This window comes from Gossypium hirsutum, chromosome A13 (genome assembly GCF_007990345.1).
Source record: "Gossypium hirsutum isolate 1008001.06 chromosome A13, Gossypium_hirsutum_v2.1, whole genome shotgun sequence".
Classification (NCBI taxonomy): domain Eukaryota; kingdom Viridiplantae; phylum Streptophyta; class Magnoliopsida; order Malvales; family Malvaceae; genus Gossypium; species Gossypium hirsutum.
Genome location: NC_053436.1, coordinates 105928646 through 105950817, shown reverse-complemented (window position 1 = coordinate 105950817; position 22172 = coordinate 105928646). Strand labels below are relative to the sequence as shown.

General features: G+C 34.9%; 3 protein-coding genes across 3 annotated transcripts; 1 reads left to right on the top strand and 2 right to left on the bottom strand.

Annotated features, from left to right (window-relative positions):
• Positions 1-1512: 1512 nt before the first annotated feature.
• LOC107893442 (protein NRT1/ PTR FAMILY 6.2) lies at positions 1513-4241 on the top strand. Its single transcript, XM_016818430.2, has 6 exons — positions 1513-1759; positions 1861-1963; positions 2144-2361; positions 2445-2992; positions 3100-3437; positions 3528-4241. Exons 1-6 carry the CDS (start codon positions 1757-1759, stop codon positions 4055-4057), a joined length of 1740 nt encoding a protein of 579 aa, XP_016673919.1. The 5' UTR covers positions 1513-1756; the 3' UTR covers positions 4058-4241.
• A 1160-nt stretch (positions 4242-5401) lies between these two features.
• LOC107893443 (probable sugar phosphate/phosphate translocator At5g25400) lies at positions 5402-7173 on the bottom strand. The gene has a single exon (XM_016818431.2). It carries the CDS (start codon positions 7098-7100, stop codon positions 5901-5903), a length of 1200 nt encoding a protein of 399 aa, XP_016673920.2. The 5' UTR covers positions 7101-7173; the 3' UTR covers positions 5402-5900.
• Positions 7174-9263: 2090 nt separating this feature from the next.
• LOC107893444 (DEAD-box ATP-dependent RNA helicase 15) lies at positions 9264-13355 on the bottom strand. Its single transcript, XM_016818432.2, has 12 exons — positions 13173-13355; positions 12939-13067; positions 12596-12696; positions 12050-12222; positions 11696-11927; positions 11500-11618; positions 10866-10922; positions 10601-10785; positions 10102-10246; positions 9939-10022; positions 9796-9859; positions 9264-9607 (listed from the first exon to the last, which is right to left on the bottom strand). Exons 2-12 carry the CDS (start codon positions 13052-13054, stop codon positions 9597-9599), a joined length of 1287 nt encoding a protein of 428 aa, XP_016673921.2. The 5' UTR covers positions 13055-13067; positions 13173-13355; the 3' UTR covers positions 9264-9596.
• Positions 13356-22172: the final 8817 nt, after the last annotated feature.

Here is a 22172-nt window from a genome sequence, read left to right as displayed (position 1 = left end):
AACGTTTTTTTCAATAAAATAATAAACTATAAATTTATTTTGTTATAATAAAATAATTTATAATACATCTACTTTTAATATAATACAAATATTTTAATTATTTATAATATTTGAATTATTCAAATAATTTATATAAATTTAGCAAAAACCATTCAATTTTATTATTTTGAATAAGATTATCTTTATACTATTTAGAAATTATTTTATTATTATATTATTTTATATATTTTAATTACGTTAAATGATTTGAGTAATAATTCATTCACATTAATTTTACAAAGTAAGAATAAATCATTGAATAAACTAAAAGATTGATTGGATAAAGTAGAAATAAATTATTTAATAAATTAAAAGATTCACACCTAGTATAATAAAGTGGCTCTCTTGGCACAGGAATATGGTAAAAGTATGATAAGGTTTAATTGCATTTTGTTTCTTCTACATAAAAAAGAGTAAATTTGTATTTATATATTAGATTAAAGAGTAAATCGGTCTTTTTTGTTAAAAATTTCATTCTTATTACGAGTGCCACGTGTACCTCATGCTAACTTACAGGAATCAGTTTTTAATAGCAAAAATGGATGAAATTTTTAATCAGAATGATCAATTTACTCTTTGTTCTAATGTACAGTGACTATTTTGCCTTTTTTTTAGTAGAGATAGCAAAATGCAATCCGACTCTTATTACAGGATCCTCCATGGTACTTTTACCATGGGAATATCTATATGTTGAAGACAAGACAGATTGATGTAAGCAACACAATTTTTACCTTTAGAACAACATTTGTCTTTGCTAAAAAGCAAAAGGTGTTTCATATTTGCATTTCAGATCATAATCTTAATGCTCTATTTTCATATATTTGTTTGTCCTTGCCATGAAATCAGTGAAAAAAAGCTATGGCTATGCTGTAAGTGGAAGCGAATAAGGTCCCCTAAATTATTTTTGCTTGCAATATCATCCATCCATCTATTTAAATTCAAACTCATGTCGTATCATAAAGCTTTGGTTCACATATTTCTTCAATGATTTAACCTTTTTAATCCCATTAATCATCATTAAATCATTGATTAAATGACCCTAAATCAATTTCTCTTCGCAACATTATCATATATTATTCTATGAATTTTCCTTGTTGCTGCAATCTGTAAGATCTAAATCATTGTGTTATTAATATTATTATATTCAATCCGAACATGCTAAAATAGATCATGAATATAAGTGAAATAAAATAAATACAAGCTTGCAGACAATGACAAAGAAAATGGCAGCTTTTGCTTGTGGGGTTTGCAAAAGCTTTTTGCATTCATGGTTCACAGGCGAACTCAATCAACGCTATCATGATTCAATTTTAGCCAACAAAGAAATATTAATTAGTTTTTTTAATACAGCTATATCATCCAATGTCAATCCACCACCTGTAATTTTCTGTGTTTATAGATTATATTCCGTGTAAAGAAAAGTGGGGAGCATATTTATTGTATATATATGTGTGTGTGTACCTATTATATATATATTTACTGCTAGCTAGGAATTAATGTAATATATATTGTGGGATAAAGGATAATAGAAACAAAGACGTTTCATAAATGGTGGAGGTCGTTGTAAGGGATTGTAGTGAGTGGTGCCTTGCTTGTTTAAATAGAGCTTGGCTACTCATCTTCTTTAACAGCTTATAGTTGTTCCCTTCATATTGTAGAGAGAGGAGGCTTCTTTGCTTGCCACCTCTCTTTTATCTCTTCAAACACTTCTAAAATCATGGTTAGTGTCTTTTGCTGCTTTCAGTTTTGCTTTATCTTGCCTAATATAAAATGGGGTTTTACCATTAGAAATGTTGTTTTAACTGTGAGTCTTTGTTGCAGGATGAGAAGATGAGTTTGACTGTTGCTGATGCAGTGGACTACAAGGGTCACCCTGCTGACAAGTCTAGAACTGGTGGCTGGGTACCTGCTGCTCTCAGCTTAGGTACACCAAAAAAAATGATATTTTCATTCTTTTTTACAACCAAATAATGCTCATGTTTGTGTTATGGATCTTGATTTATGCAAATATTGCATGGTATGGTCATGATATAGAGCTAATGACTGAATTCCAGGACCTGCCCTTAGTTTTGTTGTAGATAAACAGTTTGAAGTTGTTTTTCAGGAATTGAAATATGTGAGAGGCTGTCAACAATGGGAATAGCAGTGAACCTTGTGACTTACTTGGGTGGAACCATGCACCTTCCAAGTGCTACTTCTGCAAATGTTGTGACAGACTTCATGGGGACATCATTTCTACTATGTTTACTGGGCGGCTTCCTAGCCGATTCATACTTGGGCAGATACCGAACGATCGCTATATTCTCCATGGTTCAGATGCTTGTAAGTTGAGAAAGTCGCTCGATTTTCATCTTATGTAGCTATTTTTAACTGAAACAGTATCTATAATAATACTTGTGAATCAGGGGACTTGCCTGCTAGCAGTATCTACGAAACTCCCACAACTACGGCCACCTCCGTGCAAGTATACCGACGTAACACAATGCGAACAAGCTAACAGCTTTCAAATGGGAATTCTTTATCTTTCATTATATCTAATAGCATTAGGGACCGGTGGCCTGAAATCAAGTGTTTCAGGATTTGGAACCGACCAGTTTGATGAGAAAAATGAAAAGGAGAAAGCCCAGATGGCTTATTTTTTCAACAGGTTTTTCTTTGTCATCAGCACAGGGACTTTGATGGCAGTCACAGTGCTTGTTTACATCCAAGATGAAGTTGGTCGAAGTTGGGGTTATGGAATCTGTTCAGCTTCAATGTTCATTGCACTCTTGATATTCTTTTCGGGAACAAAACGATACCGATACAAGAAATGTTCGGGAAGCCCCATTGTACATATTTGCCAAGTTGTTTCTGCTGCATCTGGGAAAAAGACGGCTAAACTCCCTTCTGATATTTCCTTGTTGTATGAAGATCTCCCTGAGGCATCACGAATCCATCACACGGATCAGTTTCGGTATGCGATCTGCGATACCAAAATATGTCAACTTTTTTTACCGCATCAATCAGTTTAATGTCATATCAGTTCTTAACTGCTACCATTTGCTGTTTTTGATTCTTTAGCTTCCTGGACAAGGCATCTGTTGTGACAGAAGATGATTACAGACAAGGTTCCTTCATGATGAACCCTTGGAAGCTTTGTCCAGTTACAAGGGTAGAGGAGGTAAAGAAGATGATCAGGCTACTCCCGATTTGGGCAACAACGATTATATTTTGGACGACATATGCACAGATGATCACTTTCTCGGTGGAACAAGCAACCACCATGGACAGAACCATAGGACATTTCCAAATTCCAGCTGGTTCACTTACTGTCTTTTTTGTGGGAGCCATATTGATCAGTTTAGCTGTTTATGATCGTTTTATTATTCCACTTTGTAAAAAATGGAGAGGTGAACCAGGTAAGATGACTATCATGTCAGCATCATTTGTCGAAACAACAAATGATTCACATTAATCGAGTAATGTTTTTGATCATTTTCTGTCTACAGGGTTTACAAATCTGCAACTGATAGGCATAGGTCTGTTCCTGTCAGCCATGGGAATGGCAGCTGCAGCAGTGGTAGAGGTGAAACGGCTATCGGTGGCAAAGAAATACAATGAAACAACCACACTACCGATAACCGTTTTCTACCTGATTCCGCAATTCTTCTTGGTGGGTGCTGGAGAAGGATTTATATACACTGGTCAACTGGATTTCTTCATCACTCAATCCCCAAAAGGAATGAAAACAATGAGCACTGGCCTCTTCCTCACCACTCTTTCACTCGGTTTCTTCTTTAGTAGCTTGCTAGTTTCCATTGTGAAGGCCACAACCGGAAGCAGCGACAAACAAGGATGGTTGGGAGAACACATAAACAAAGGAAGATTAGATTGTTTCTATGGGCTCCTAGCTGCATTAAGCTTCCTTAACTTTGGATTATTCCTTCTTTCTGCAGTATGGTTCAGGAAGAAAACAGTTAAACAAGCTCCCAAAATGGAGATCGTTGTTAAAGAATCAACGATCGAGGAGAAATGCTAGTTTTCCATACTGAATGTTACTTGAAATCTTCTTTAATAACCAAATTATTACTATATATATATATATATAGCTAGCAAAGTTTCTGCAATATGGGAACTTTAAGCTCTTGTCTGTAACATGGTTTTCCTTTTGGCTTAAGATGCAAGAAATAAAACATTTCCACTGCAATTTGCATTTTCTGACATATTCATAACTTGTTTCAACCCACATCTTAATAAGTTCCATTGATTGAACTAAGAGTAACACAAATCCCTTGGATTTCCTGTTCCTTTTTTGAGTGTCTCTGTCATGTTTTGATTCTCCATCATTTGGAAAATGAAGCAAGTGAAGAACATTTTTGTTTAACTTGGATCTATGGACATGCATGATTCCTAGTTTATACAACTGGCTAAATGGTTCTCCTTCAGCAATAACAAAGTTTATGCTACATCAGTCTTTTAAAGTGGTAAATGCATCACTACCAGGTCAAATCATTATAAAAGTTGGAATAGAACAAATAACTAATTTGGGATAAATTCTGATATAGAAAGCTCACTTTAACTATCTTATCAAAATACGATACGGACATAACATAACACGCTTAATACGCGTATTTTATTTGTATTTATCATTGATAAAAATGAAGATGAAGACAAAAAAATTAGACATGAAATGTCTAATCTTATCCAACTTAGGAATATTGGACTGGTAGTCCCAACATCAGGGGAAGTAGGGAACACTTTTTTGGGTATCCAATGCCTTCTCTTTTTTTTTTTTTTTCCCTTAAATTTGAGATGGATTTCCACTTTTCACAATGACAAGATCAAGCATTTTCTAAGTGCACAAGCTTTACAGAGGTGAGAAAAGATTATATATTATATATATTATATATACACATGTATAGACTATCCTACCAACCACAAGCAAATAGGTTCCCTCAATAAACAAAATGGGAAAAATCAATAAGGCAACCTGGAAAGCTACCTGAAGGAGAAAAAATCTTTTATAATAGGAATATAATGCCAATTTCTCAGCAGGGAAGATCTCATCAATCTGAATATAAAAGCCTATAGATATACATATATCCTGAATCCAAATGCTATTTTGTCCATGATTTTCAACACAACAGCTTTTTATCATGTTTGATTTTCATTCTATTTGAAACTGTTAACTCATATTAGGATCAAATTCTAGGAAGAAATCTGTCTTACTCGAATTCTTGGACTCAAGTGTGAGTGTTTAATACGAGAATATGTACAACATGGGTATGTTCGAGTTTTTCATGTATTTCAAGGGTAATATTCCATGCCTATGTCTGGACATGCCAACATCACATTACTATAAAAGCAAAACAAAGAAACCAGATGAGAAGAAAGAAACATATATCAATAAATAAGAATAAAAACTCCAACAATGGAAGGAGTACTTACAGAAACATTTTGTCAACATCTGAAAACAGAGGAGACAAAAAAATAAATAATAAACAAATAAATAAATAAAAACAAAATACAGGGAGTTTGAGATTCTTCTTCCTCTCCTAACATATATTAATGGATGCAATAAGCAACAGATGTGAATCTCAACCCCTTGATAGTTTATATTACTAAAGAAAATTACCATAATAACTAGCTTATGGAAACGGAGACCTAAGAGCAGCATACCCCATAACTCAAATGCAGCCAAAAGAGCAAAAGAAATCTTTATCCTGTCCTTTTTGCCCATTAGAAAAACACCTTTTTGATTATCATCCATCCACACCTCTCTATCTCCCTTTAGTCCTTATTTTACAACCTCACTTCCCATATTTCATATCCTAAAAAAATCAACTGCCCCATTTGTTTCTAAATTATGGGATTGTTTAGTTTCACTTAACAGATCCCTCACCTTGCCTTTCCTCAATCAACCTCTCTCCTTCCTCATCAGCCTGTCCAACTTTCTTCTCTGCTTCTTTAGCCTTCAAAGCCTGTAACTTGGCATGGTTATAGTAAGCAACACCCAAAAATGCAACCCCATAACCAAATAAGTTGATGGGTGTGACGGTATCCTTAATGACAGACCATGAGAATGCAATTAATAACCAGTCCTTAACAACCCCAGCTACATTCATGGTCAAAGCAGATGTTTTTCCAACGAGAAGGAAAACAGCTAGATTCAGAGCAAAAGCGCAGAAAGAATTGGTTCCGAAAATGATGAAATCGAAATCGAAGCTCGACGTGTCTTTCAAAACTGGGTACTCAACAAAAATCCATGGCACCAACAAGAAAACCAAACAGCATGGGGCAACGTAATACAGAGAAGTAATGGGATTCAAGGTGATCCCTTTAGAAGTAAGCAAGATTTGGATCATAACCAACCTGGTAGCCTCGAAAGCAACGGCTCCCAACTGCAACATCACACCCCATGAATCAAATCTAGCTTCCCCATACGCAGCAATGGCGACCCCGAAAGAGATGGAAATCATGTTAACCATGGTATCAGTCTTAAAGGTCTCTTTTTTAAAGAGAACCCCAATAGAATAAACAGCCACCGGCATAAGGGCCTTGAGCATTTGAATGAAGGAAACAGACAAGTATATGTAGGCGGAATTGGAAAGCCAGAGGCTGAGAGAATAAAGAGCACCAATGGGAACAACGGAGGATAGGTAAAGCTCACGAGACATGGAAACAGGCTCGACAAATTTGAAGACTTTGATGAGGAGGAAAGCGAGGGTGGCACAAAAGGACATGTGGATCATGGTGAGGGAGATTGGGAAAGGCCAATTGTAAAGCTTCTTATCGAGGATGTATTTATTGTAAACGATGACGGTGAAGCTGAGGAATATCCAGATGCAGACGTAGGTGTAAGAGAGGATGATGTTCTTGATGACATTGTCGCTCAAAGAACCACCTTTGCCCATTGTTGTGTTGTGGTGTTGTTTCTTTCTGGTTTTTGGGAAGATCGAGAGATGAGGGAAATGGTGAATAAAGAGGAAGAAGAGGAGGAAGGGGTCAGAGGGGATTGTGGGGAAGTGGGGGAGCGAAATGAAAATATAGAATTGGTTTTTGTGAATGTATGGCGAAAACATATTAGATCATATGGGTACCTTTCGCTTGGTTTTGTTGTTTTTTTGTGGGTGGATTGAATAGACCATTTCTTCTTGGGCCTTTTCCATGTTTCTTTCCTAAAAAAATTATTACTTACAAAGCAAGCAAGCCCAAATAAAAGGATAAACTATCTGTTAGTTACTTTAAAATAAAGTCATTTCTATTTCGATCGTTCTAAATTCTTTTTAATATAGTCATTATTTTTAGAAAATTTGTTCAAAATAATCACTCGATCGTTGTCTCATTAATGGATTTCTAAATAAATCTACCATTTCAACATTTTTTTTCACCTAAAATTCTATTGTAAAAAATACAAAATGACAAAATGAAAACTTGTTCTTTTAATCCCTTTGAAAATCACAAAATTTAAAGCTAATCCTTTTATCCAAATTCATAACCAATGAATTATCGGCTTCCAGGTCATAGTCCACCACTTCCTCCACCACCTACCTAAATGTTTTGACCCAAATGTCGACATCAATGCCTTTCTCTTATTGGGTTTCGTCGTAGAAGACCCAGCATTTGTGGATAGCGTCTCGTGGTGATTGTATAATGTTAGAGCTTGAAGAGTTGATCAGAAAACTCACACCCATTGAAGTACCCAATGTAGTGCTTCTATCATGGAAAACGATCCTATCACTTCATTCACACACAAAAAAGAATTTACACGAACAAAGGATTAAACTGAAAAACAAAAATCAAAACATGGGTATTTAAGAAATTTACCTCAGTGTCAAGATCGAAGAAGGAAATGGAGGAGATAGTGGGGGAAGACGACAGAAGCATATCAAAGGCTAGATCTGACATCTTTTTATGTTATTTAATGAGTTTTTTGTGGACATTTAAAAGATTAACTTAAATTTTGTATTTTTAAATGAGATAAAAGAAATAAAAATTCATCTTATAATTTCTTTTCAACAAAACCTAATGTATATTAGGTAAAAATACTAACGTGGCAAGTCCAATCAACAACCTGTTAATGAGATAATGGTTGGATGACCATTTCGAAATATTTTTCCAGCAATAATGACTAAATTGATAAAAAAAATTAAACTAATCAAAATAAGAACAACTTCATTTTAGTGTGAATAACATATAGTTCACCCATTTATAAAACATATAAAAACTACCCTTCTATCTAGGTCAATATTTAATTAGATTATTACAGGTGTGTGTGAATAATTATATAGATATATATTTATTAAAAGTTTACACGAGAATGATAAAGCTGAAATTTTTTAAAAAAATTAGTGTTATTTTCAAATCTCATTGTGTAGGTTTTTATAATTTTATATAAAAGTGTAAAGATATAAACCTCATAATAATTTAACTTTATTAAAAAATACTTTTTTAATCATTTGAGTTAGAACTCGATTAATGAAAGATTAAACAATAAAAGATTCAAAGACGGGTAGATATCAATAGCAATGCTTTCTTCACCTTTATTATAACACCAAACATAAGCTTCAAGCCCAAAAGAATCGGTGGCTTTGGTGCATACCCAATGTAGATTGTAAGACATAATTAACAAAGGCTAAGAACACGTCTTAGCCAATCACATGAGATCAATTGCCTTCGGTTCATGCAATTAACGCCCCTAAGAAACTGAGAGGTTTCGAGATAAAGCATCTTCACAGATCATATGGGTGGCATTGTCTTCATAGGATGCTTGCATTCATTCAAACAATGTCTACATTAATGGCTTGTAGTGTGGAGCTCAACTCTACAGTTAATGGTTGAATCTCTCACATTGTCCGATCCAACAAAACCTTCCAGAAAATCAATGTTACCTTAAAACCCAATCCATATTATTCAGACCTAAAATCACTCAATTGATAAATCTAACAAACAATCCAAGCTTAATCATTTAAATAAATTTAATATAAAAATAATTTGAATCATAATCGACAAAAACAATTATTTTAACCATCTTTTTATTTTACTGGGAAAATAATTAATACACAAATCAGTCGCTGTCCATGCAAATAATGGCCTTCATCATTAGCACAACTTCAATGAAACCCTGGGTAAGTTACACCACAGACCGCTACATACAACATGATAAGGAAATGCGTGAAGAAACAACCACAACCACAACACACAATGAAATCTAAACCTTAAATGAGTAAATCATGGCTCAAATATTTGACCAAAAATTAGATTTAAGAGGCCATGCTCCAAATTCAATATAAAAGATAATATAACATGCAACTCTAAAGAATTGTGAAAAAACAAATGTCCTTAAAAGGGAAGTTTTACCTATCGATATAGCTAAATCCTCAATTGAGTTTTTATAAGGCTACAATACTCTTTTAAGCAGCAGTTCAAAACCACGTGATAGTGCATCTGCCGCTCCCTCCCAAGCAACTGATTTAAAAGGCGTTACACATTAGTTTACAAACAGATACACATCCGCAACCACACTAACCGATTCATGATTTGGGGCCCGAGACTGGTATTGTTGAATGAACCTTCATTTATGATGGCACTACATAAACAAATTGTTCAGCATTAGAAATTTTTTATTAAGGCTGGTGGCAATGAGTACAACAAAACACACAATTGTCAACAAAAGGTGATTTCGAGCATTCTAATCATGCATTTAAATCATTTACAAGAAATAAATGTTTTACTACTTATATCAATAGCAGATGGAAGGCATAAAAAGGAACATACTGTACGTAGATGTATCAATCTGCTCAGGAAGCTCCTTTATATCAACCTCAAACCTCTCTTGGACCTGCAGCAGATTTGAGTAAAATTGGTCAGAGGATGACAAATAATGGGACAATACAATGTTTGGAAGTTCAGACTCAAACCTGATTGAGCACATCAGAATCTGAAGCGGATGAAACAAATGTAATTGCAAGACCCTTGGTGCCAAACCGACCAGCTCTACCAACCTACCACCAATGAACAAAGAAACATCAGTCAGCACGGGCAGAAAAAAGAATTCTTGAATGCAATTGAAACAAACCCTACCCTGTGCAGGTATGTATCAGCAGAATCTGGCATGTCATAGTTGATGACAATGTTAACTCGTTCAATGTCGATTCCCCTTCCAACCAAATCTGTTGCCACAAGAATTCTTTTATGCCCCTCCTTGAAACCCTTGTAGCGAGTTAATCTATATATCATCAATTAGAATTACAACCAAGGGTAAGGTTATATACTTCATTATCAACCAAATATGATTGGAAAAGCCAAACCAAACATCATATTTATGCAAGGAACATTAAGAAAGCAGGAAATAATGTAAATAAATATTCCACAGTTCTGATCTACAACATCCACCATAGCAGAATACACAAATTCAACAACTGAACCACCAATACATTAAGAAAACATGATGCATAAAAGACTGCCCTGAAAACTTTAAACAGGGTTCGTTATACAAGAAAAGGACATTAAGTCACCTGTTTTACAAGAATATAAAGTACACAAGTCAAGGTAGCAAGATTGATGCATGATATGTACAAACCTTTCTTCCTGAGACATGCCAGAGTGGATGCATATGGAAGGAAAATTGCACTCCACAAGTAACTTGTTCAACTCAGCTGCTCGGCTCACACTTTTGACAAAGATAACAACTTGATTGAAGTCCAATGCATCAAGGAGGTCATTCAACTTTCGGTTTTTCTCCAGTTCACTCAATTTGATGTAGTGCTGTGATAGAAATCATTTTGGTGATTAGATTAAAACAAACAAATGAGAGGGTGTAAATAAGCCAGCTTTGTGGAACATACCTGCACAAGACCATGAAGGGTCAACTTGGCCTCGTCGTCAACGTAAATTTCCATAGGCTGAAAGGAAGAAATGTCACAGTAAATCATATTAGGTAGCTTCTTCAAGCAAATGGAATCCAGTGCGAAATGAATTTTGGATGCAGATCACTTGAATTGAGATTCCAGTCCATTTGCCTTGCCTCCTCGCAGATTGTTACTTAGTCACAACAAGTGCTATTCTCCCTCAAAAACAAAGATTCTATTACATTATTACACTGCCCCCCAAGTAAGGAAATTCGCAACCCTCCTTTACTACCCAAGTCTTACTTCGCAACCCTCCTTTACTACCCCAGTCTTACTCTAAAGGCCCAAACCTATAGCATAAATAGAAAACAACTAAAAATTTAAGCCAAGGTAACAACCAGCTCACACAAATACACTACACCACTATGAAAACCTAAAGACTGAAAGCCTAGGACTTCAATCTGCAAAACCCATAAATGACTAGCTGAAGCCACTGCATCTGAGCAAAACCAATGGCAAGTATGCAGTGATGGAGCCACCAGATGTAAAATTTTAAGAACTCTCTGAGAAATCTGTGTATAAATTAAAAAGATACTTCTAAATTCAAGTAGTATTGACCATGGGACATTACATCTTGCATGAATTTCTTGCAAACCGGGCGTATTTCTTTGCTGAGTGTGGCTGAAAACATCATAACTTGCTTATCATGAGGGGTCATCTTGAAAATCTCCTGCACATCTCTCCTCATGTCTGCAGAAGGTAAGCAGAATAAATACCAGAGGCAATAACAAAAACTTAAAAACTTATATACACTTATCCAGGTTTACCAAGTGATTCCAGCATCTTGTCACATTCATCGAGAATGAAATGCCTCACATTCTTCAAGGAAAGGTCCTTGTCTCTGGTCAGAGCCAAAATCCTTCCAGGTGTCCCAACAACAATGTGAGGGCATTCATTTTTCAGCAAATCTTTGTGAACTTTGATGTTGACACCACCATAGAAGACAGCAACCTTGATATCAGGCAGATAAGTACTGAACCTCTCGAACTCATGACAAATCTAGAGGTTAAAGAGATGACTAAAATGAGATGAAATATATCATTTATGATATAGCTTCAAGAATAAAAAAGGATAATTTTATGGCCAGAAAGCCTCCATAGAAATGTAGAACAAATTCTTACCTGGTAAGCTAACTCCCTTGTATGGCATAAAACGAGGGCAATAACTTGCCCAGGACTTGGTTCAATTTGCTGTAATGAAGATAGAACAAAAACTGCAGTCTTCCCCATTCCTGATTTAGCTTGGCAAATAACATCCATACCCAGTATAGCTTGGGGAATACATTCATGTTGCACTGCCGAAGAACCAAATCAAATTGAATTCTAAGGAATCCGAGGTAAGTAAATATAATCTCAGTGATCCTTTTAATTGAAACTTTATGATAGTGGCATTTTACCTGTAAAAAAATTGCATCAAACAAAAATTTTAGACTGAACAAAAGAAAAAGCCCCCATTAAACATACAAAAAAGAAGAGCATACGCAAAAATTGAACATTTTTGCATACAAGTCCCAAGCATGGAGAATCATAACATAACTTCATAAACTCGAATGAACAAGCCATATATGAAATTTAACTTAAATTTGTGGCTTTCAGGGATAGAACTGTATATATTTATGTAATATGTCTGAGAGAGAGAGAGAGAAATGAAACGAGTAAGAAATTTGCCTTCGGAAGGGTGCTCGAATCCAGAATCGACAATGGCCCGAAGAAGCTCTGGTTTCAAAAGGAAGTCTCTGAATCCAGAACTGTGAATCCCAACATAGCCCCTGCAAAGACAAATAAAAGGACAAAATTAGACTTGCTCTCAAAAAGACAAAATTGTATCAAAACTCTTCGCAAAGAATTATTTAGCACCATATACAAAAGAAAAATTATTCATATTTATCCAGTGCCCCCCCCCCTTCTCCTACCAGAGGAAAATCAATACTATTTCATAAACTAAGAAATATCTTAATTTAAAAAAAACTAAAATGAATAGATAAAAATACAAAAAAAAAGTCAAGCTCACTTCTTGCCGGCCTCGCCATTGACTTTAGCAGTGACAGAGTCAGGGGCTTTCTCTTCTTCTTCCTCGTAATCGAGGAGCTCTTCCTCGTAGGCATCGTTGTCTCTTGTTTCTCCCATTTGTCTACAAACTCTACATCAAGCAGAAAATATTAGGGTTTTAAATAGGATAGCAACTCGAAACAATTAGGGTTTTAGGGTTTTCAAAGAAAAAAACAGAGAGATTTGGGAGGTTTACTTTAGGGAGAGAATTGAAGTTCTAGAGCTGGGATCTGAGAGTGCGTCTGCAAATGAAAAGGTTAGATCTTAATATGCAAAAATTAAATTTGAAAATTTTTAAACAAAGAGCTTCGAAGAGACGGAGAAATAGAGGCTGCTAGTTCGACGACTGATCTCTTTTATAAACAGCGAAAAGTTTTTTGTTCCCGAAAATGCCATAGCTTATCTAATTATTTTACCTTTTTCAGCCACAATGCGTAACCCAATTTTGGCCCAAAAAGTTCCCAATTTTGGCCCAAAAAGTTTATCTAATTGGGGGAACAATTTATTTTAGGGTAAATTCCACCAATAGTCATTCAACTTTGAGGTAATTGACAAATCAGTTACTTTGATTTTATTCCAGTCATCTAATTTTAGAAAAATAATAAATAGTTTTTTTAACCATTTTTCGTTATAGACGTAATGGTAAAGTGACATGGTAGATGACGGATTGTTTGGTGACATTAACCGTCCTACTACTCCGTTAGCACCAATTTTAACAACCCCTTTAGCACTAAATTAGGGTTTATGCAGTAGAAAAAGAAGAGAAAAAGGAGAAGAGAAAAAATGGAGATGCTTTTAGTTTTCAAATCAATCTCATACTGCATCTTTGCAAGTGAGTTTTCCAAACTCCAAAGGTAACGAATTGTCATCTCTATCCCCCAACGTTTATCCTCCATTCTAAAATCAACTTTCTCTCATCTAATTTTTGAAGATTCAGTCTCTAGTCTGTGTTGGTTCAACTTAGCATCCCATTTGATTCCTCGTGAACTCAAATTCATTGTGTTGCTTTATTATTATTTCTCTCCCTAAACCTTTTCTCACTTCTTATGTCAACTGTATTTTCAATCACTATCTATATCAATTAAAAAAAATCAGCTTTTTGGGCTTTAAAAAACAGCGGTTCGGTATAAGTTAAGGTTAAGTCAGTCACTGTTTCTCTTGGAAAAAAGGTTGCAGGTTCCTTGTTGTCAAGTAGCTTACCTACTATTGAAAAGGCTAGGTCCCTCAAACCTTCAATTCCAACTAGCAATATTAGCTTATCTCAAGCTCAAAAGGACTTGGATCCTTGTCGAGGGAGCATTGTACAACAGCCAAAACCCGAAACTAAGGCTTAGTTTGGATGGGCGGTGTGTTTACCTCCGGTGAGGTTAAAAATAGCGGTGGCGGTGAGATTAGTTACTGTAGCGGTAAGATTAGATACTGTAGCGGTGAGATTAGAAACAATAGTGGAGTGTGTGTTTGGATTCAAACGTAGCTGTAGCGGTGAGGTGAGAATAAAAAATAACTATAAAGGACATCAGATTAAAATTGATATATAATAGAAGTTTTTTAAATTATTTTACTTTTTTAAAATTATTAAAATATGTGAATTTATAAATTCATTTAATAAAATATTAAAATGTATCTTCCAATATTTTATTATAAATATATTAATGAATTATATAATCAATTTAAATTATTTATTAGATAAAATGATAATTATTTTTAAATCAAAATAATTAAAAATATGTGAATTTATAAATTCATTTAATAAATATTAAAATGTATCTTTCGATATTTTACTATATAAAGTAAAAAAAATAACATTTTTAAATCAAAATAATTAAAATTTAAAATAAATAATCTAAAAGTAGTTAATTCAATGAATGGTAAATTAAAATTTCTTTTGATAATAATGTATATTAGTTTGTTATAAAATAATGGGGAAAATGTTTATTATTTTAAATTAATAAAATTATCTCACAATGAAAATACAAAATTATTGAAGTAGAAGGTAAATAAAGAAAGAGACAAAAAAAAAAAGAAGAAGAGTAAAATGGAGAAAAAATAAGTGTAAGGGTGTAAAAGGAAAAATGACCACCAATGGGATGTTGGAACATTTGACTGGAGCATAAAGCTCCAGTGGAGAAATTGGTGTCCAGTGTGTTGAGTGATGCTCCAATCGTTTTGTTCTTTACAATCCAAACGGATTGGTACGGCGCGATTTAGTCAAAAAGTACTCCAAACGCACTGAAATGAGATCAAACAGGCATCCAAAGGTAGCCTAAATCTTTAACATCCGAGTCATTATCAGCTGTAGCTAAACATTCCAAGGTGGTTCCAGCAACTAACTTGGATGAAAGCCTGCCATCTAACTTCGTACCCTCTGTCCAAGCTGCCACATTTGAAGAGTCTATGCCAGTTATTGCTAGTAAAGAAAGCAGGAAGGAAAGTTTCGTTAAGTCCATCTCTATAAAAGATCATTAGAAGAAAACGAGCAAGAAATGACTTATTCAGCCAGCAAATTTTCTTACAGTTGTTTTTTAACCACTTGTAAGTTTTGTTTGCATGTATTTATCTGCTCTTTCACAAACTGGTGTAGATAAGCTCCAAGTTATTCAAAGGTACTTGGATGCTTGTCCAATGTGGCTTTCTCTTGCAAAAATAGCTCCAGGTTCAATGGTCAGCTTTTGCAATAGAGATAAGCTCCTTCCATTTTCCTTTCTCCTTCTCTTTTTTCTTTTCTTCTTCTTCTTCTCCATTTATTTTATTTTTCCCTTTACCTTAACCAATTACCTTCTCTTTTCTTTTTGACCCTTTGACTACTTGTCCAACGTAGCAAGTTAACTATCCACATCAACAGTTCCATTAAGACAATAATGAAAATGTTAATAACTGACTGATTTGTCATTTTTTGATAACGTTAGTGACTATTTTGTTATTTTTCTAAAATTAAGTGACTGAAATGAAACTAATGTGACTGAGTTGTCAACTACTCCAAAGTTGAGTGATTTTTGGTGTAATTTATCCTTTTATTTTAATTAAAATAAACTTTTTGGGATAGATTTTAATTGAAATAATTGTTCAAACCAAATTCACTTTGATTCAAGTTGATATAGTTATATATTTATTATATATTATAAAAATATATAATTTTTAAATAATATAAAATAAATTGTTTCGATTTCAAGATTCAAATATCTATAATCAACTGAATTAATCGATTAAACCAATGTCTAAACCAACCAACCTCCTCCACCAAACTAAACCAAAACTGAAAACAAAAAAACAAACAAACAAATGGGTCAATTCTTTTTACTAAAATTGAAAATTACTTTTACCACATATTGGGGCTCATATCTTTTCTGATCCCTCCTAACCTACCATTCCCTTGCCATTTTGACATGTCCATGAGCAACTCAACTCAACGACAACAGTTTTTAGTCTTTTTGTCTTTTCTCTTTGGCAAAATTGTAACATTCCGAAATAGGGCCTAAACGGAACAGTAGTTGCGAAACCACAAATTTGAGGTAGAAAAAAATTTATTTTATTATTATTTTGAGGTTCATGGTATGATTACATGATTGTGCAAAAATTTCGTGATAAAATTCTATGCATAAAGTGCTTAAGTTGAGGTTAGGGACTAAATCGAATAATTTGCAAAACTTGCATTCTAGAAGTTTTTAGTATGAAATTATTTTGGAATATTAATTAGGAGATCTTAAATGGTAATTTGACCAATTTTAAGTTCAGTGACAAAATTAGGACATGGAAGGAATTTTTGAAAGTTTAGTAAGGAGGGGTATTTTGGTCATTTGGTTATTAACATTAATAAAAAGGTAAAAAGATGATAAAATTGTATCATCTTCTTCAAGTTACCAGCCGAACCTTACCTCTCTCCATAGCTGGGGTTTCTTCAACTTTCAAGCTTTATAGTAAGTGATTTCAAGCCCCGTTTTTAATGATCTTTACGTTTTTTAAGTCCCGGTAGCTCGATAAAGCTTATGCTAGCAATAATTTAAGTTAGGAATCAAATTTGGAAAAATACCCATAGGTGAAATTTGTGTATTTTGATGTTTTATGATGGAATATGAGGCTTTAAATTATGTTAGACAACTTGTGCTACTTGGTTTTAAGTGAAAACGAGTAAAAAGGCTTAATCGGTAAAAATACCTAATAGTCATAAGTACATGTTCGTATGTGAATTTGATGTTGTCATAGAAGGGAAAAATGATCAGTATGTCATAAAACATAAGAAAATAGGATGAAGTTTAATTTACGAGCCTTGGGGCAAAAGTGCAAATATGTGAAAGTTTAGAGGCAAAAATGTGATTTTGCCAAAGTTTGAGTAAAGGGTTGTTTTGATAAATGTTGATATTAAATAAGCTAAATTTGCTATTATAGATCAAGAAGAGCGAAATTCGGGAGTAGATCGGGGAAAAGAAAAAGTAAAGGACTAAATTGTAAACTTTAGTCACATTTTGTATCAAGGTAAGTTTACAGTAAATAAATGCAATATTCTTTTATTTTACATTATTATTGTCAATTTCCAGCATTTATATATTTATGTTATGAAAATATTTAAAGTCGAATTTAAGGTGAAGTGACAGAGGAAAAATGTTAGAAAGCCCCGGTTGAACCCTAGGAATGTTAGGATATTAGGGTTGACAGAACAGAACAGAAATGAGCCATGTAAGTCCATATTAGAAATATGGCTTTGGAGACAGGATTGAGCCATGTAAGTCCATATTATATATGGCATTGGAGACAGGAATAATTCATGTAAGTCCATGTCAAAGACATGGCATTGGCAGGGTATTGATAGACAGGAATGACCCTAGTATCCTTAGTATTCCGAGTGGTTCAATGGGTCAGAATACGAGTTAAATTACAGTGAATTAACAGCAAAGGAAAAGTAGAGTATATTTATGAAAAAGGAAAGGTCAGGTAAGAAAGAAGGTAAGGGAATAAAGAAGAAGATAGAAATTGAGAAGTAAAGAAATTTATGATGTTAGATGATATTATGCATAATTATCCATTATGTTGAATGTTGTGATTTATTTGCATGTAAGCTTACTAAGCCTAGTGCTTAATCTCTTTATTTTCTTCTTCTTATAGTACTTATCTAGCCACTCGGGGATCGAAGGAAACGTCGGAGGCCGATCACACTATCAAAGAAATAACTCGGTATAATTAGACGTTTTGTTTTGTGTATGGCATGTATAGAAACTTAGCTACTTTTGGTATAATATGAACAATGAATTATGTGTAAATACTTGCTAGTGATTAGCTAATAAAAATGGCCGATGATATGCATGTTTATTAATATGTATGATTGAATGGTGATTATCACATGAAAATTATGAAAAATGTGAAAGTAACCTAAAAACAGATTCAAGTAACAGAAATGACGTAACTTTGAAAAATCACTAAAAATTGTAGAAACATAGTTTGAAGATGAATAATATATTAAATTAAAGCTTATTATGTCTATTTTTTATGGAATAAGAAAAACAGGTAAAGGTATTATATTATATGATATATCTGAGTTTTAGTGAAACAGGGTCAGAGCGATTTTTGGATCCCCTGTTTCAACTTTGGAAATTCACCATAAATTGTAAAAAAACTAATTATAAGGTTTACTTTATATGGTTATAATCCTTTTTGAGTCTAGTTTTAAGAGAAACAAACGGCTTAGTGATATGAATTTTGTACAGGAAGAAACATGGTTCGTAGCAAGAAGAGGTTAGTGCAGTCGAGTTTTGAAACAAGGGAAACTTTAACTAATAAACTGTACTAATTGGCCAAGTCAAAAATCTATGAAAAAAATTAGTGGATAGATATATGAGTCTAGTTTCAGGAAAAATTTACGGATCTTAATTTTGAGTTTTGGAACTCAAGATATGATTTTTTAGGCGACTACGACGCAGAATGGCAGCACATTCCGAAAAGCTTAAATAAACAATTTAAAACTATTTAAGTGATAGATTAAGTTTAGTAATGCCTCGTGCTCGATTCTGGCAACAGTCTCGGCTAAGGAGTGTTACATTTATTGGTATCAGAGCAGGTTTAGTCGGTTCTCGGAACAGTTAGTGTGAGAAAAAGTCTAGCTATACATGCCGTACTTGTATTTTGATAGTGTGATGACTCCTGACAATTTTTTTTAAAAAACATTTTGTTTTATAGTAATGGATCCCGGGCGAGCTGGTGATGATGATGTAGAAAGTAATGCGTCTGCTTCCACAGAAGGGGCAGCGCCATCTGAGAATAGGCCAGTAATAGTTGATCAGGGAGGAGTGACTCAAGAAGCTCTCTTCCGAGCTTTGAATGATTTGTTTGCCGAGTTCGTTCGTACGAATCCGGCAGTTAGACCTCCACCCCCTCATGATTCTCAGTCTACCCATGCAGCTCAAGCTTCCCCAGTCACAGGTACAGTGGTAAGAGAAAAGCCACCAGTTGATAGAATCAGGAAACAAGGGGCAGAAGAGTTCCGAGCAACAAAAGATGATGATGCAGAAAGAGCAGAATTTTGGTTAGAAAATACTATCAGAGTCTTTGACGAATTATCTTGTACACCCGAGGAGTGTATGAAATGTGTAGTATCACTTCTTAGAGACTCAGCCTACTACTGGTGGAAGACACTTGTATCAGTTGTACCGAAAGAGAGGGTCACTTGGGATTTCTTTCAGGAAGAATTTCGTAAAAAGTACATCAGTCAGAGGTTTATTGACCAGAAAAGAAAGGAATTCCTGGAATTGAAACAAGGGAATATGACGGTGACCGATTATGAGCGTGAATTTGTCAGGCTCAGTAAATATGCTCAAGAATGTGTGTCCACAGAGGCTATCATGTGTAAAAGGTTTGAGGATGGATTAAATGATGATATCCGACTGTCAGTGGGTGTCCTAGAAATAAAAGAGTTCGTTATATTAGTTGAGAGAGCCTGTAAGGCAGATGAGCTATTAAAAAGAAAAGGCAAAGTTGAGACAAAGACACAAGATACAAAGAAGAGACAGATGAGCAGATCATTTCAGGCTACATCCAAGAGGCCCAAAGAGTTTTCTACCAGATCTAGCTTTTCGGTAGGGCAATCTAGTCAGAATAGAGGTAGCAGATTTAAGGATCCGAAGGCTCAGACCACCTCGACTACGAGTGTAGGTAATGTCAGACAGGGTAGATCAGGGTGTCCACGGTGTGGTAGACTTCATTATGGTCCTTGTCGGGCAGGCGAAAATGTTTGCTATAAATGTGGTGCTCCAGATCATTTTGTACGAGAATGTCCAGAAGTGGCTAGCCGAGAGGTAACACAGAGTGCTAGATCCGGAAATGCTCCTACTAGAGGCAGATCACCGAGGCAACTAGGAGTAGGAGCAAGTAACAGAGGTACCTCTAGATATCCGGCTGTGATACCAGATGTTAGAGCCCCTGCAATGACTTATGCTATTCGTGCACGCGAAGAGGCATCCTCCCCCGATGTGATTACGGGTACATTTTCTCTACATGATATTAATGTCATTGCTCTGATTGATCCGGGTTCGACTCATTCTTATGTTTGTATGAAATTGATGCCTAGTATAAGTATGCCTATAGAATCTACAAAATTTGTGATTAAAGTATCGAATCCATTAGGCAAGCATGTATTAGTAGATAAAGTATGTAGAAATTGTCCTTTAATGATTAGAGGCTACTGTTTTTCGGCCGATCTCATGCTATTGCCATTTGATGAGTTTGATGTGATTCTTGGTATGGATTGGTTGACTACTCATGATGTGATAGTGAATTGTGGAAAGAAATTCATTGAGTTGAAGTGTGAAAATGGTGAAATTCTTCGGGTTAATTCAGAAGACTCAGATAGTTCATTTCCCATAATTTCTGTTATGTCTGCTCAGAAATACTTGAGAAAAGGGTATGAAGCTTATCTTGCTTTTATGTTGAACACTAAAGATCCAGAATTGAAAATTGAATCAGTGCCTGTGGTATGTGAGTTTCCCGATGTGTTTCCGGAAGAACTACCAGGTTGGCCTCCTGTTAGAGAAGTTGAGTTTGGTATTGAGTTGATTCCAGGTACCACGCCCATTTCTATTGCTCCTTATAGAATGACTCTATTGGAATTGAAAGAATGGAAAGCTCAGTTGCAGGAATTAACAGATAAAGGCTTTGTAAGACCCAGTAGTTTACCATGGGGTACACCAGTGCTATTTGTGAAAAAAAAGACGGATCGATGAGATTGTGCGTAGATTATCGGCAACTTAACAAGGTAACAGTAAAGAACAAGTATCCATTGCCTAGAATTGATGATTTGTTTGATCAATTGAAGGGAGCTACTGTGTTTTCCAAGATAGATTTGAGATCCGGATACTATCAGTTGCGAGTTAAAGAGTCAGATGTCCTGAAGACTGCTTTCCGGACTAGGTATGGTCATTATGAGTTCCTTGTGATGCCATTTGGCTTGACTAATGCTCCTGCCATTTTCATGGACTTAATGAACCAAATTTTTAGACCATACTTAGATAAGTTTGTAGTTGTGTTCATTGATGATATTTTGATTTATTCTCATGATGAGACTGAGCATGCAGAACATTTGAGAACAGTTTTACAAATTCTGAGAGATAATCAGTTGTATGCCAAGTTCAGCAAAAGTGAGTTCTGATTACGATAAGTTGGATTTCTTGGACATATTGTCTCAGGTGAAGGTATTAAGGTTGATACGAGTAAGATTTCAGCCATTGTTGATTGGAAGCCTCCTAGAAATGTATCAGAAGTTAGAAGTTTTCTTGGTCTTGCCGGATATTATAGACGATTTGTGGAGGGATTTTCCATGATAGCTACCCCGTTGACGAGACTGCTACGGAAGGATGTTAAGTTTGAATGGACTGAGAAGTGCCAACAAAGTTTTGACAAGTTAAAGGCATTGTTGACGGAAGCTCCTATCTTAGTACAGCCGGAACCGGGTAAAGAATTTATGATTTACAATGATGCATCCTTGAATGGGCTCGGTTGTGTACTCATGCAGGAAGGAAAGGTAATTGCTTATGCCTCTAGACAATTGAGGCCACATGAGAAAAATTATCCGACACATGATTTAGAGCTAGCTGCTATTGTATTTGCATTGAAGATTTGGAGACATTATTTGTATGGTGAAAGGTGCCGGATATTTACCGATCATAAAAGCTTGAAATACTTGATGACTCAAAAAGACTTGAATTTGAGGCAAAGA

What these genes read in the sequence shown, in the direction of transcription:
- LOC107893442 (XM_016818430.2), top strand. An exon ending in ACCTGCTGCTCTCAGCTTAG is followed by an intron (nt 1,964 to 2,143) that starts GTACACCAAAAA and finishes GTTGTTTTTCAG; the next exon opens with GAATTGAAATATGTGAGAGG. An exon ending in AAAATGGAGAGGTGAACCAG is followed by an intron (nt 3,438 to 3,527) that starts GTAAGATGACTA and finishes TTCTGTCTACAG; the next exon opens with GGTTTACAAATCTGCAACTG.
- LOC107893443 (XM_016818431.2), bottom strand. Translation starts at nt 7,100, where the DNA reads ATGTTTTCGCCATACATTCACAAAAACCAATTCTATATTTTCATTTCG.
- LOC107893444 (XM_016818432.2), bottom strand. Translation starts at nt 13,054, where the DNA reads ATGGGAGAAACAAGAGACAACGATGCCTACGAGGAAGAGCTCCTCGAT. An exon ending in GCAAGAAATTCATGCAAGAT is followed by an intron (nt 10,923 to 11,499) that starts GTAATGTCCCAT and finishes TCTTCCTTTCAG; the next exon opens with CCTATGGAAATTTACGTTGA. An exon ending in CTGATACATACCTGCACAGG is followed by an intron (nt 10,023 to 10,101) that starts GTAGGGTTTGTT and finishes CATTGGTGGTAG; the next exon opens with GTTGGTAGAGCTGGTCGGTT.